This window comes from Eretmochelys imbricata, chromosome 17 (genome assembly GCF_965152235.1).
Source record: "Eretmochelys imbricata isolate rEreImb1 chromosome 17, rEreImb1.hap1, whole genome shotgun sequence".
Lineage (NCBI taxonomy): Eukaryota > Metazoa > Chordata > Testudines > Cheloniidae > Eretmochelys > Eretmochelys imbricata.
Window position 1 is genome coordinate 17851682 of NC_135588.1, and position 15392 is coordinate 17867073.

Here is a 15392-nt window from a genome sequence, read left to right on the forward strand (position 1 = left end):
GGATTATGATGCGTCCACTGCTTTCCTGGGCCTCTGGCTCTCCATGGACGCTGTAGGGTTAATTGTTTAGGGAAGATTATGTCATGTGATGAAACCTCCAGGAACAGGCCCAGCCAAAGTTGGGAACCCCAGGGCGCAGCTGAGCGAGCGGCTGCCGGAAGCTTTTAAGGCAGAGGTTCGCCATAGGTAGCGCGTGGGCCCACTCCAGCCGGCCAGACGCTCTTAAATGGAGCCGCGGGGCGGGGACTCTTGGCTCCATTTGTACAGCGCCTCGCACGCGGGGCTCAGGGGCGCTCCAGCCCCACCCAGGCCGAGGGGTTGGGGGCGGCGGCGGCTGCTCCGGGACCCGCCCCCAGGCCGTGCCCACGCGGCGCTGAGGCCGAGGCCTACCCCCCCCAAAGGGGGGAGAAACGCTTCCGGGTGATGACGTCTTGCCCTTCCGGGGGAGGGGCCGGCGCCTGTCCTCTGCTCCCGCACGTGCCGCCTCCCCGCCTCACTCGGCCTCGCGCTCCCGGCAGGATGCTGCTGGCCCGGGCCCTCCGCGCCGCCGCCGCCGCCCTCCGCCCGCTGCCGCCGCGCCTCCCGCCCGCCCCGCTGCTGCGGCGGCCCGCGGCCCTGCTCTGCGACGCCCGCCCCTTCACCCGCAGCCTCTGGCTGCTCCGCGGGGACGCCGCCGGGACCCAGCGGCCCGGCCTCCTGCGGCCCCAGCGGGCCTCGCCCGCCGGCGTGTCCTGCGGCTGCGGCGGCCTCCACACCGAGGGTAAGGGCGGGCCGCGGGGGGGGGGGGCCCTGGGAGAAGAGCGGGGTTTCCTGGGCCCGTCCTGCCTGGCCTGGGCGGTCAGTGCGCAGGTCACACGCCCCGGCGGACGCTCCGCTTCCGAGCTGCGGCCCGTGGCTGGCCGCCGGGCCGGGGCGGTGGAGGGCCCGGGCTCCCTCCTTCGGAAGATCCGCCGCCGTGAGCGGCCCCTGTGTGTGTCCAGGATGTTCCCTGCCTGGCGGCGGCGGCCTGCGCTTTCCTCCTGGGCTCTCGCTCGGTCGCACTGCGCAGCTGAAAGCCGGTATGTGCCCTCGGGGCGCGACCGTGTCCCGGGGCTCCTGTGTCCTCCGCATGCCAGCAGTCCCTAGGCCCAGAGTCTCCTGGGCATCCAGGTGCGGGGTGGGGATGGGTGGCAGATGTCTGACTCTAGCAGAAAGAACAGGAGGACTTGGGGCACCTTAGAGACGAACCAATTTATTTGAGCATAAGCTTTCGGGAGCTACAGCTCACTTCATCGGACGCATTCAGTGGAAAATACAGTGGGGAGATTTATGTACACTCTAGCAGAACTGGGAGTTGGGTCTGTGGGATTCTGGTCCTGTCTTTGTCACTGGCAAAATGTGTGACCTTGGCCAGTCACTTAACTTTTCTCAAAAACAGTCTCCAAGGAGAGACTGCTGAATTGGAATTAATTTGCAAACGATGCAATTAACTTAGGCTTGAATAGAGACTGGGAGTGGATGGGTCATTACACAAAGTAAAACTATTTCCCTACGTTTATTCCACCCTCCCCTCCCCCCCCCAACTGTTCCTCAGACGTTCTTGTCAACTGCTGGAAATGGCCCACCTTGATTATCACTACAAAAGGCTCCCCCCCCCCCCCTTCCTGGTAATAGCTCACCTTAAGTGATCACTCTCCTTACAGTGTGTATGGTAACACCCATTGTTTCATGTTCTCTATGTATATAAATCTCCCCACTGTATTTTCCACTGAATGCATCCGATGAAGTGAGCTGTAGCTCACGAAAGCTTATGCTCAAATAAATTGGTTAGTCTCTAAGGTGCCACAAGTACTCCTTTTCTTTTTGCGAATACAGACTAACACGGTTGCTACTCTGAAACTTAACTTTTCTGTTATGTGTCAGTCCTGTCTCTCTTCTCCCTCCCCAACCCCCCTCCCCCGCGTTAACTTCAGCAAACCCAGTGGTGAAATAAGGATAATTCACCTGCCTTATGGAAGGGGTTTATGAAACATAATGTTTGCAAAGCAGTGTGAGCTCCTTGGATGGATGGTAAAACAGGTATTTATCTGTATTGTAATCAAGTCTCAGTCATGGAGGTACATTGGGATTATTACCCTCTGATTTCACACTTAGGCCCTGTAGGGCAGATTCTGATGCCTGAGGTCCATTGTAGTCACTAGGAACCCTGCTTAAGACTCCAGTGATTTCATCCAAGTTCTTGTGCTCTCTTCATTAATAATTTAGGTGCTTTTTTCCTCGTGTATTGTACCTGTATCAATACTTGTATGTATTGAAAGAACAGCTTTTAATGTATTTTAGTAATGACTTGTTATTTAACTCTTTGTACAGAACTTCAGCCCCTTTGGCAAATTACGAGCTCTAACACGTCATCACTCTGCACACACTTTATTTCTTTGCCCTCTTCAATATAGTGAAGAACATTTTCAGCTGAACATTATAAACTCTTTTATGAACTAGTAGGCCTTGTAATCTTAGTATAAGGTATGTGGTATTACCTCCCCACCATCACTATTTTATACCAGGATAAACTGAGGTACACAGACGTTATTTGGTCAAGTCAGTGACTAAACTAGAAATAGAATCCTGGAGGCCTAACTTCGTTTTCTCTTCTAGCCAGTAGGGAACAATATTTCTCTAACCCAGGTGTTTTAATATCTTCATCTCTTTTTATTCCTCCCAGGGGACAAAGCATTTGCAGAGTTTCTGATAGATGAAATTAAAGAGGAGAAGAAGATCCAGAAACATAAATCCCTGCCCAAGATGTCTGGAGGGTGGGAGCTAGAAGTGCATGGCACTGAAGCCAAATTGTTGCGGAAAATAGCTGGTGAGAGGTAAGCGTGAGATGGGTTTTTTCGCTGAACTGATATTTGATCTTGTCAGTGAACATAAGGACTTAGGTTAAATTCCAGTGAAGCAGGGTAAGCACGTCTTGTCCATGATGGATGTTGTGTTAATGAAAAGCTATTAACTTAGTACTGCTTCCCAGTGTCACTTTGTGCTGTCATCCAGGCCAAGTGGAGATTACAAAAGCTTTGAAGTCACTTTATTTTTCCATCCTGTAGAGCAATGTGCCATTGTGGCTTGCCCTGTGTCTTCTCAGGATTCATGGCACCATTTCACTCTAGGGGGGAACAGGAAACATGAATTTAACCTAGTAAACTGAGAATACATTCGTTCATAAATACAGGGAACTTATGGGGTTTAAACTTTGTGCAGTGGTCTTATCTTAAAATTTATCCTTAAGAGTAGCACACCATACGAAGTGCAGGGGAAATTCAGTGAAGCACATAATGTACTTCAGGCCCCGTTATTGACATCACAGATAGAATAAGCACCTGAAACTTTGTGAGCAGGAATAGAGCCGTATCAGTTGTTCAACTAGTGTGGCTTTTATCTGGTATTTAATCTCATCCTCTTGTTATGTTGTGTTGAAGGATTACAGTTACATTCAACATTAACAACAGCATTCCACCAACATTTGATGAAGAGCCACAAGAAGGACAGAAAGCTGATGAACAGGAGGTAAATGTACAGCCTTTATATACCCTTTCAATAAGTACACTGTAGTAGAGCAGGACATTAGGCTTTTGCCTGGTCTACCATTTAACTACCCTCTCATTGCAATATCAAAGGAAGAAAGACACCTGGTAGGCCTAAAATGTGCTCATACAAGAGGATCCTTTGTAGCTAAGATGAAGGGACTCAGATGTTTGAACTTATGGCTACCTTTGCAACTTGCTGTGATGAAGTACAGTTAAAAAAAAAATCTTAATCCATAAATATATTCACACACCCCTTGATCTTTTATAAGGTCATCTGTATTTATGGTGATGGTGGGATTTAATCAGCCGGTATTACAGTAGTTAGTAAATAGTATCACTTACCACTTTTAAAGTAAGTGATGTGATGGTTTTGAAGTAAAAACTTGCTTTGCTGTGAACACTGATATTAGACATATTCAAGGAATCTCTGTAGTGTCTTAAAAACAAACCGGTTTGAGGTTTGTAGCAGTTGGCTTATGCACTACCTGCTTTTCCCACTGGTCTTCGTGTAGAAAGTAGTTACCTAGCATAGGTGGAGTCCAATGCTAACGTGATCTTCTTCTTACTTTTCATAGCCTGAACTTACATCGACTCCTAACTTTGTTGTAGAAGTAACAAAAGATGACCCCAAACAGACTCTTGTGCTTGACTGCCACTATCCTGAGGATGAGGTAGGTATCATGATTTGGAGGAAGTGAACCACTGGTAATTGTGTTGAGTGGGACAATGCACTCTGATTCTGTACATATTATCCTCCTGACTGTGGCATGATTTTGCCACCATCTTATTCCTCTTGTCTGATCAGGCAAGATTTTGCTGTACAACATATATCATCTTCCATAATCTATAGACAGTCCTATTACCATCTTGTTCAGTGCGACACAATAAAAGGTTTTAAGTGTTTGCAGAGCCGGGAAGTTCCACTCCACTCTGTATATCCTGATCTCACTTCCCTAAGTATAGCTGCTTGCTTTCCTCTGTTCTAATAGCTTCTGCTGAACAAAGTAGGAAGAAGGAAGTGAGCAGCAATCTTTAGCAGTGTACCGTAACTTGAAAGACAGCAATTCAAAACTTATAAAAGGAAATATATTTCTACACAATGCATAATTGACTTGTGGAATTCATTGTCACTAGGTGTCATTGAGACCAAGAGTAGTAGAATTCCAAAATAAATTAGACATTTTTTCTGCTGAGAACATTGCAGTTGCATTTGACTTTAAAACAAACAAACAAAAAAAAAAAACCTTAATAAAATCCTTAGAAGGGATATAAATCTTAATGCTTCATAGTATAAGCCAGACTCTAGTTGACAACATTTAGAAGGAATCATCTTCTTGGGATATTCCAGAATTGTCTATTAGAAGATTTTGTACATTTTCCTCTGAAGCAACTGGTACTGGCCACTGGTCAGAGACAGGATAATGGGCAACAAATAATGGTGGATTAATCCGTTATGGCAACTTGTGTGTCTTTGTGCAAGTGTCCTTACCACATGTACACAGCAAGAGGCGAACTAGGGACTCCTAAATATGTTAATAGAAAAAACTGCAAGTGTACACAGCTTTACCATGTGTCAGTCATATGATGTTAGGCTCCATAGCTTTTACCAGCTGAATAACGTTCCTAATCCAAATTGTAATGGCTGAAGGGGCTCTCCAGTTTGGGCAATTCTTCCTCACAGATCTCATTTCTTGTGTCAGATTGGACATGGGGAAGAGGAGGAGAGTGACATTTTCTCAATTCGGGAGGTCAGCTTTCAGCCCACTGGAGAATCAGACTGGAAGGACACCAACTACACTCTCAGCACAGACTCTCTTGACTGGGTAGGTGCAGCTAAAACCCGCGTAGCACGCTAGACTGCATTAGAGCTTAGCTTAACTCATCCCACTTGATTTTCTCTCTAGATGTTGATATAGTCACCAGGAACCCTGTCTTGGGATTGCTTCTTGGTGAGGAGCTCTCTTTGAGAAGGAGAGTCCAGTGGTTAGGGTCCTAGCAATTCCCTACTTCTGCCCCAGGCTTCCTGTGTGACTTTAGGCAATTATGTACCTCAGTTCCCTATCTGTAAAATGGGGATAACAACACTGCTATCCCTTGTAGGGATGCTGTGAAGATGAATATAGATCTATGAGGTGCTCAGATACTACTGTGATGGGGGCCATTTATGTACCTAAGATAAATTGAAGTCAGAGGTCTGCAGGCTCATCTGTAGAATGGACTGAGTATCTGTTAGTGAAATTATCCCAGTTGTGTGAAAAATTGACAGATGATTTAAAGTAAAGTTAGCAGACACTCATGCATGTTCTTCTGTCTGTGTGTTACTGGCACATTTTATTATGCATATATTGTGTGTGTTTACCAAAAACCTCACCAGGCACCTGCTGATACCCTCTAAATGCCAGTGATTTAACTGGAAATCCATGTTGGAGGAAGGGTTGGTATGTGCAAGTCCTTTTGCAGGCTCAGGCCTGTATCAAGAAGTGTGACTCTCTGGTTGGAACAGTCCTACTGATAATGCCAGAGATTGAGATGCTGATGGTTAGGTTTGGGTTTTTTTAAAACATACACAATCAGATTTGGCAAAGGGGAAGGTCTTCTACATCCCTGGTTTGCATTTACTGCTTAGTACAAAATGTGTTCTTTGGGGTGGAATTATCACACAGGTCTACTTGCAACTCTAAAAATACATGAATATGAAAAAATGCAATGTATAATTTGGAAAGGAACTGAATCTTAATTGAGCAGGTCTGTACCTCTGGTACCAGTCTTCTGACCATGCTGGCCAGACAGTATTGAACATAACTTGTGTCCGAACTTTAAATACACAGCATTACAAAGAGAATCTTGGATGGGATATAAGGCTTTTTGGTGATGCAGATGGTCTTCAACAGACTTGATTTACTAGCTTACATTGTCATCACACCATCTCAGTATTACAGTTGGGTGCAGTTTAGTAGAAAATAAATGTGATCCATCCATTAGAGGTCTCCTTTAAATCTTGCTCCTAGCTCAGGCCTGCTGTAAGGAAGGGAACGGGTTTTATCCATTTTGGGAAAAGACATTCACTTCTTCCGAGTGGAAAATGAAATACAAAAGGGCATTTAAAAGCAATGCTTATCTATAATAATCCTTTGTTTAATAATTTCTTGCAGGCTCTGTATGACCACTTAATGGATTTCTTGGCTGACCGAGGAGTGGACAACACATTTGCTGATGAGTTAATTGAGCTCAGCACTGCACTGGAGCACCAGGAGTACATTAGATTCCTTGAAGACCTTAAAAGCTTTGTCAAATGTCAGTAGATGGGAAATTAAAAGTCAAAGCCTTTAACCCTGGATACCCTGTAGCAGTGCTCTTACCCGCAGCTTGATACCACCAGTAAGTTTTAAAACTTCGAAGTGGGATAAACACATCATGGAAAACAAAATGATTCTCAATGATTGCATTTCAAATTTAATTTATATTGCAGCCTGGATTTTACGTTTTATGTCATTCTCACACCCTTTTGGGTATTTTTGTACAATTAAGAAACATGATATAATGACATGAAGAATAAAATCCGCTCAAGAAAAAAACCTTTCTTTCTGCTTTACTGTTGCTGGTTAAGAAGTGGTGTAAATTGGTCAGAGGCAAATACTTAAAGTCACAGATGCTTTCTGCCGGTCGCGGGGAAGTTGAGTTCTTAAAATTTACAGACTGCATTTTATTTATGGTAGTCTATAAAATATTACTGTTAAACTAATTTGCCTTAACACAGAAGGTGATTGAAGGCAGGAGGGGAAGCATATTGTTTCTAGATGAATAGTTCAGATCTTATCCAGACTGATGACAGAGCTGCCAACACTGACTTTCATCTTATAGGAGTTGGTTTCTCAGGCCCCTTCCTAATGGTTAGATAACCGCGTGACAAATCTTGCAGGCAGACTTGTGCATTGTGAAGATGCCTCTCCCTTGCCCCTATTCCTCATTTTTGGATAAATAGTTGGCATCAGTGGATTCTAAATATGATGTAGTAAAACTAGGCTCGCTGGATTAATTTGACTGCACTGTTGAAAGGAAACTCTGATCACAGGAACTAGATTGAGTTCCTGACAACTTGGAAGGCCCAGCTCATATTGGTTAATGTTAAGCATGCACAGACTCTGTAGTATTTCAGAGGAGCACTACCCTTTATCTGGTTACTTAACATTTTTTATCAATGTTTGTTTTCCTTGACATGTTAAAATTGGAATTTAACATTTCTAGTATCTAATCTTTCAAATACATTGTTTAATACAAGTTAAATAAACATAGGAACCCTCCATCCTTGGGTTGGGTTTTTCATAACCCAGCTGGCAGCTCAATTAGCTGTACTTGCATGAGTTCTTCTATATGCCAGCTGTTTAGCTCACTCAGTCAACACCAAATCAAAACTACAGTGATCTTTATTTAGAATGGTTGGGGCTGATGTGCTATAACCGAAGCATTTGAGATCAAGAGTGCATCCAGGTTGTTTTGTTTACCCTTATCACAGTCCTGTTGAAAACTACCAGACATATTCCCCAGGAGCATGGATCTGTCACATCAATGATTCTGAAAACATAAGATGTGACTGCCCTACTCTGATAAAGAGGGCACTACTGTATCGTAACTGTTACTTTAAACTACTACCCTATACACTCCAAAGGAAGTGATGAGTTTTTGTCATTTCACATTTGTCACTGCATGCTAGTCGTAGCTTGTGTCTGGCTCAAGGTTGAGGTTAAAGATGCGCTATATCACACTTTCTATTCACTTGCACATATGCTTTTACTGTTTGGACCTGGTATGTATTAAAGCCTTTCCTATGATAAAGGTCTGGGGTTCAGCTGTAGTAGCAATGATGGGGACATCAGAGCCAGTGAGAGGGGAGACTTTAGTGTAATTTTTGTAAGTGCCAGGTTGTCTAAAATGGTACCTTTGTTCTTTGTGTATGTTCACTTACATTTCACAACTGAAATTTTCCATCAACTGTGGAGCAGGCACCTCCTGCTCTAAATTATGTCACATGTAACTACACAAGCCGAGACAGGCAGAGCCCCTTCTGTTCTTTCTGCAGAACAGGAAATGAATGAAAAGCTAGAGAGGCAGCAGTAAGCTATGGGAAGGCTTGTGCTGACTTCAAGATTGTGGGGAGGCTTGCCTCATTTATATGAACAGCCACATCTCATTTCAAATATTTATTCAGCTATCAAAAGTGCAGATTAAGCCAATATTGCTTGATATCCAGTATTAAAGTACAAAATTATATACAGTTAAATATAAAAAGAAAAGATGTGCAGGATGCCATCCAAGTTGCTTAGAGGCTGAAGAAAGGATCTTACTAGTGTATTCTTTCCATAGAGAAACCCCAGCAGGGTTGTAGTTACAGGAGGACTGTCCAAGAGTCACAGACCTTTAGAAAAGAAAGGGCCCAGTCACTTACAGGTATAGACTATACAACAGTAATTGCAACACTAGAACAAGGTCAAGCCTCATGGGCACTAATGCTAAGAGGTACCTCCGACTAAGCCTTGGTTTGGTCTATGCACAGGGAGAAATTCAAGAGGGGACCCTACTATGTCTAAAAGTTATGTTGATTTCAGCCTAACATTTGGGACTTCTACAAACAAGCTTTCAGTACGCTGACATCAAAATGGTTTCACAGCTTGTTACTGAAATGAAAAGTAGTCTTGTGGATTTAAATTTAAGTATTCCTTGCAGTGTTTGCAATCCAACTCTGCCACACTGCTAGTGCGGGAGAACCAGAAAGTAAAACAGATGAGTCCGTATCACTAGGTTGTCTAAGGCGAGACAACTAGAAAAAAGGAAACAAAGATGAAGAGTAACTTGTATTTTAAAAAATATATATTCTTATAAAGACATCTTTGATTTTAGTAAAAGAGCCTGTTTATTCAGGAGAAATTACTTAACCCAATAGTTCCATTTGTGTTACACGCCATGGGAAACACATACTGCATATCATACATGTAAAGGACAACTAGCCAAATTAGAAAATGGAATGAAACCATACTGTCATGTTCCTCACAAAAATGCCGTGTTTTTGCAAACCCAGAAGCTTCCTGAAAGGGGTGTCTGTGGGATGGGGGTGTCGAAGGGGGAGCAGCACAACCTTTAAGTTGAATAGGTTGATTTGTTTTTGCCTACTACATGGAGAAGCACACGTGAATTGGGTGCTTCCCCAAGACTCCCTTGGCAATTTAGACTCACCGGACAGCTCATGAGAAGATTGGTTTCTCCCTCCATTCCACTAGTGATGGAGAACTCAGGATTGTGAAGACACTGATGACCATGTTCTGTTACACTGTCTTCTAGAAGTGACCGGAGCTTCTGTTCTGTCATACCCTGAGACAGAAATAGATTAAGAAACTCATCTTGTGCTTTTAATCTCCCTGCTGTATTTTCCACTGAATGCATCCGATGAAGTGAGCTGTAGCTCATGAAAGCTTATGCTCAAATAAATCTGTTAGTCTCTAAGGTGCCACAAGTCCTCCTTTTCACTTTGCAGCAAGTTTACATAACTCAGAACTAGCATTTCTGACTGCACAGCTCCACATGCTGGATAATTCACTTCAGATGCAAACTGCTACTACACTGGGTTTCTTTGCCTTTTTTTTAATTCTATATGCTGCTTAATAGAAGAGAGTATGTATAGGCTCATATCTTCTCCCAGGCCCCTGCTGCTTGGTTTTCCAATCATTCCATTCAATGGACTTCTGGGATGGGCTCTACAGGCCACAGTTTGAGAACCACAGCTCTGCACAGCCATCTTCCCATCACGCTTGTATGGGTGCAAAATAGGACCAAGACAGGGGGGCACAAAAACATGAATGCTCTGTGTCACCAGCATTCACGAGAGAGGCAACTTTGCCCAGAACTCTGAGGCGCTACACCACTTAAATTCTAGTTTACCTGTGCGCTGATGTATAATCCACACTGGCATAAAACCAAATGACTCAGCACAGTCAGGTTATTCCTAGAAATAGAACACAATGTGATAACCTTGACTGACAACTAGAAGAGAAAACACTGAATTCCAGCAAGACTGAAGTTAGATTTTGGAAGCATCTCTCACACACCGGATTTGTGACTTCTGAGTAACTGTAACAATCAAACCCTTACTAGAGAAAGAGGTCTACTTTTTTTTTTTTTCTCCTCCATGCAAGAGGCCAAACTGCATCTCCAGCCAGAGAATGACTGTCAACTCACTGCAGAATCCCCTGTACCACTTAAGGCTATTTTGATCATCAGCATACCCAACAGTATGCTTCATGCAATGAATGGTATGGAAGAGAGGCATGAAGCTGAGGTGTTCAAGTCATGTTACACACAGAATATGAGGTCTGGCCTTAACTTACAGCATGTTGCTGTTAAAGGCCTACTGAGTTACACAGCTCGCTGCATTCCAGTGATAACTGGATCTCTTCACTTATCTCTCACTTATTACAGCAAGAATGAATGAATGAAGCTAGACTTCATCAGCCAATCACCAGCTGTTACAAAGCATGCATAAAAAGATGTTTAAGCTTTGACAACATCACATACTTGGGTGAATTCAGAAGATCTACTGGCTGGTGAGTTAGTTAACATATAGCATTTGATGACCGGAACACACCTCACCTTTTACACACTGGACAGATAATCTTGTTGCCTGTGTCCAAGCTGTCAAGCATTGCATTGAGGCACTCCTGGTCGAACTGCAGACTCCGTTCATATTCTTCTATTGTCAACTGTTCTGTTTAAAAAAAAAAAAACCCACAATTGTCACTGGCTACTGACCTAAAGCAAATGTCAATATGAAATTGCTATGGCTAGGCAGAGAGAAATCTGGGTTAGTCACTATTTGTAACTTGTCTTTCTTTGGATCAGCTGCAAAAGTATTAGGGGATTCTGACTTAAAATCTTTACTCATGTTGCCCACTGAAAACCTTTAGATGATCCTAATCTAATTGCCTACTACACATTCCATCCAAAGATCTCAAATTTTACAAGCATTAATCAACTGCACCTCACATCCTCCTATTTTATAGATAGGGAAACAGAGATCGTGATGTGTCAGAACCTGAAGCTTCTGGATTCCGGTTCTGTGTTCAGACTACTCTTATTTCAGAGGATACAAAAGGAGATCTGTTGTGTGCCATTACGACTGTCATTTGGTCATTGACTGCTCACGGGAAAGTCAAATTCGGGTGAGAGGCAAAAATCAAATATTTTATATATTATCAGGTTTCAGAACACTTGTTCTGTATCACAGATAACCTTCATGTTTTCTGTTCTTAATGGAAATATTGGGACATTTTTACTTATCCAGCAATGGACCTTCCAACCCTTCACAAGGGAACTAAAGCTCTCGCTAACAGTCCAAGCTCATGTTCTTCGTTGGCCTCTCACACATCCCATGATTTAACTCAACTCTTGGAGTTGTAACAAAGCAAAACTACCAATCACATCCAACCACCTACCAGGATCCTAAAGCATCTGAGATCATGGATCTTTTTAAAAGAGTCCTTTGGAAATCACATGATTTCCAAACCAAGAAGAAAGTTCAGCTTCAAATAAATGGATGACTAGGATTTCAGGAAGGTTAAAAATGACTCACGTAGGGTATTGGCATGTGTCAATATCAAGAATATGTTTTTTGAAAAGCTACCTTGTGAGATCAACTCTTGTTGGATTTCCTCCAGTACTGCTAGTTCATCGGGGTCCTCCAACACCTGAAACATACATCGATCAGTATTCCTCTCTTTAAGGCAAGTGGGGGAGCATTATTTCACAACATCAGCAGGACAGTACTGCATTAAAACAATCCAGTGTAATCAAACAAGTCACTCAACTTCCATGGGTTGTTTACAGTTAGCAAGCAGAGGTTTCCAGACTCCTTTAAAGCTAGATAGAAGTTTCAAGGAAATACAGCTCCAATTCCCTTTAACGTCAAACCTTAACATTTTATATCCATTTGTAGTTGTGTCATTCTAAGAAATTGGACAAATAACACTAATCTTTAAAAACCAGGCAAAAAAACCAACCAACCACCCAGAATCACAAGATTCACATGCAATTGGTGCTGAAGGAAACTTCCCATTCCTAGCTACAAGGGACTGAGTGGCAGTAGCTCCTGATGTTGGATCCTCCACTCATATGGCTGAAGCAGCTCACAACTTTGGAGCTGTGCAAATCCTGACCAGCCAGAGGCATGAGATCCTTAAAGCAGGGCATTACAGCTACGTACCTTTTTGGGTAGTGGGGGAGAAGGGTACTAGATATAAATAACAATAGATGTACATTATCTTGAGATGGGAAGCACCTGATTAGCAGAGAGAAGCCCAGAGAGTTTAAAGATGAGCCCTAAAGCAAACAGGCTTTTGAAAGTGTAAGGGCCTGCACATAACAGGAATGATCAGGCCCATTAGAGGGACTGAAGTGTTATAAATGTTAATAATAAATGTTTCTCTGATTGAGGATGGAGATGCAGTTTATAATGTCGTTCGATGGGGAAGCCACGCATAGGGAGTCTCCAAGATGATGCGCAAGAATCCAGCTCACTGACCTGTGACAGCGCCTCCTTTCTCCTGAGGGAGGGCAGGCTGACGTTCACTGACTGCAAGGCCTGCCACTCCTCCTCCATCACCTCCTGCACAAGAAGAGCACCTGGCGCATGGCAGTGCACATTCTCCCCAGCCTGGCGGTATCTATCCAGCAGCTTGGCACGACTGTTTTTAAGTCTCTCCACACAGCGCTTTGAGAGAAGACAAAATAGAGGATGCAGGATTCATTAGCGTCATGCCTCTTCTTTTGGATGGACAAGGGGAAACCAGACACTGATTTTACAGCTCAGGGATGTAACTGAAAAAAACTGAGAAATTACAGGACTGGAATAGTAACATGGTTTTTGAGAAGTCCCAGCTGGAGCAGGTAGGCAGAACCAGAGAGCAGTCAGGCTCCTAGACCATTAGCAGATAGGTCTACAGGAGGCCAAGAGCTCAGGTTTAATCCAGTTTGGCTGGGCAGATGGGATCTCACTTCTCCATTCTGAAAGTAAGTCAAGGGAAACAGCTGTATTGTCTGCCCAGTCTCTAATACACAGGGACCAAATTTTTATGGTGCTGCTATGACAACCCCTATGTGTGTCGCCAGACCTCAACTCAGATACATACTTGGCTGGCAATTCTTTGGCTTTTTCTGGCTAGAAATTACTTGTTCTGCTATCAGCCAGCTGTATATGCTGTCCCCATTCCCTTCTCTCTCTTTTAAGAATAATCTGGAGTTGATGGTAAGGTAGAAGTTAAGTTGGTAGTAGGAGAATTGACCTGAAATCAGAGCCTGACCATATTTATTTCTCAAGGTTGTCCTACTGGCAGTAGGAAGCTAGGAAACTTGTTTTGGAGCCCTACAGGGCTTCAGGCTCACCAGCTGCCCATCAGAACAGCTCCTGTCTCCCCCCACTGCCACTAAGCACACAAGATCACCATTCAACTCTTCCTTCTAGGTCGCTTTCAGGGTGCCATTGAAAGCAAAGCAGTTGCCAACTTATATCTGTTTGAAAAGGGTCCTATTGGGTTCTGGGGAGGTTGGCTGATGCAAGCCCACCCATGGCTAAAGGGCCCTCCCCCAGCCTAGGGGGAGGAGCCAATGAGCCCAGGACTAAATGATTATGGGGGACAACAGAAAAAAATAACAAGGGCAGGTGTGAAGGTCAAAGGGTCAAAAAAAGGGAACCTGAAGGGGACACCAGAGCAGAGAGCATCCACTGCTCCTCGAAGGTATCAAGGGAGCCGCCCAGAGGCGCTCTGCCTGGATGCGTGAACAGGAGGAGGATTGGAAATAGGCCCCACGGTTGCAGAGAACCCCCTCAGCCAAAACCCTCTCCCTGGTGTGGTAGATGGCCACTTTGGCCACCGCTCGGAGGAGGTTGAAGAGGAAGGTCCTGTGATTTTGTGGGGCCACATATAGGGTGTACATGCATGAGAAGGTCAGGGGAGAAGTGCAGGAGGAGCCGGAAAAGAGCTGCAGCCTGGTGCACTTAAGGTAAACGGGCACCAGGGTCTCCCTCACGCCACATAAGGGACAGGCATCAGGGATGGGTGACCCGTGTCGGGTACACGCCCATACTCCTAGCCTCGAAAATGGTGTTAGGGAGACAGCACGGCCCAGCGCATAAACGTTGGCCTGGTAAGTCAGAAGCCCTGGCTTCTAGTCCTACACTTGAGCACGCAATCCCTCCGTGCCTCAGTTTCCCGCTCTGCAAGATGGTGCCAATGGTACTGTACCCACACTACTAAAGTAACTGTTCCTATTAACAGGTCTCCCCACCCGGGCCAGGGCTGCTCCGCTCCCAGCCTGTGGGCATGGGAATCCTGCCACCTGGATCTCGCATCCTTCCCAACCTCGGCCAGTAAAACACCGGGCCAGGCCCAGGGGAGGGACCCCGGCCCCCCCGCCCTTCAGCTGCAGCCAGCCCGGGGCAGCGGCTGGAGGGATCCAGGAGCGGGGCTCCGGTGGGGGTCGGCCGGCAGCGCGCAGAACGGCCCGCCGCGGGATGGGGAAATCGTTACAATGTACCCAGTGCGCGAACGCTGGGCTCCCCCGCGTTCTACCGGGGGGGGGGGGAGACCCTTCCCTCACCCGGCGGTAGGTCTCCTTCCAGGGCGGGGCTGCGGCCCCCTTGTAAAGAGCGCGATGCCGCTGCCCGAGCGCCTCCATGCCGCCCGCACAACCCAGCGCAGCCGCGGCCCTGCGTGGTGCGCGCTGGGACTTGTAGTCCCGCTCTGCGCCCCCGCCCGGTGCACGCTGGGACTTGTAGTCCCGCTCTGC

General features: G+C 45.3%; 2 protein-coding genes across 3 annotated transcripts; one reads left to right on the forward strand and one right to left on the reverse strand.

The window, feature by feature from the left end:
• Nucleotides 1–391: 391 nt before the first annotated feature.
• C1QBP (complement C1q binding protein) lies at nucleotides 392–7138 on the forward strand. Its single transcript, XM_077836955.1, has 6 exons — nucleotides 392–760; nucleotides 2702–2852; nucleotides 3456–3543; nucleotides 4139–4234; nucleotides 5264–5386; nucleotides 6716–7138. The coding sequence occupies exons 1-6, from the start codon at nucleotides 424–426 to the stop codon at nucleotides 6863–6865; spliced, it is 945 nt and encodes a 314-aa protein (XP_077693081.1). The 5' UTR covers nucleotides 392–423; the 3' UTR covers nucleotides 6866–7138.
• Nucleotides 2391–15332, reverse strand: RPAIN (RPA interacting protein). Of its 2 annotated transcripts, XM_077836957.1 has the most exons (8): nucleotides 15204–15332; nucleotides 13129–13317; nucleotides 12232–12295; nucleotides 11202–11316; nucleotides 10494–10557; nucleotides 9792–9926; nucleotides 8906–8976; nucleotides 2391–3142 (listed from the first exon to the last, which is right to left on the reverse strand). In XM_077836957.1, the coding sequence occupies exons 1-7, from the start codon at nucleotides 15279–15281 to the stop codon at nucleotides 8947–8949; spliced, it is 675 nt and encodes a 224-aa protein (XP_077693083.1). In that variant the 5' UTR covers nucleotides 15282–15332; the 3' UTR covers nucleotides 2391–3142; nucleotides 8906–8946. The 2 variants fall into 2 exon arrangements, with proteins under 2 accessions (XP_077693083.1, XP_077693082.1); XM_077836956.1 differs by lacking the exon at nucleotides 2391–3142 and having other exon boundaries at nucleotides 8749–8976.
• Nucleotides 15333–15392: the final 60 nt, after the last annotated feature.

Bases quoted from the DNA above. Each gene is read 5' to 3' on its own strand.
- C1QBP (XM_077836955.1), top strand. From the start codon at position 424: ATGACGTCTTGCCCTTCCGGGGGAGGGGCCGGCGCCTGTCCTCTGCTC. The intron at 2,853-3,455 runs GTAAGCGTGAGA...GTTGTGTTGAAG, and splicing joins CGGAAAATAGCTGGTGAGAG to GATTACAGTTACATTCAACA. The intron at 3,544-4,138 runs GTAAATGTACAG...TACTTTTCATAG, and splicing joins AGAAAGCTGATGAACAGGAG to CCTGAACTTACATCGACTCC.
- RPAIN (XM_077836957.1), bottom strand. From the start codon at position 15,281: ATGGAGGCGCTCGGGCAGCGGCATCGCGCTCTTTACAAGGGGGCCGCA. The intron at 12,296-13,128 runs GTCAGTGAGCTG...TGTATGTTTCAG, and splicing joins GAAAGGAGGCGCTGTCACAG to GTGTTGGAGGACCCCGATGA. The intron at 11,317-12,231 runs GTAGCTTTTCAA...TTTTTTAAACAG, and splicing joins ACAAGAGTTGATCTCACAAG to AACAGTTGACAATAGAAGAA.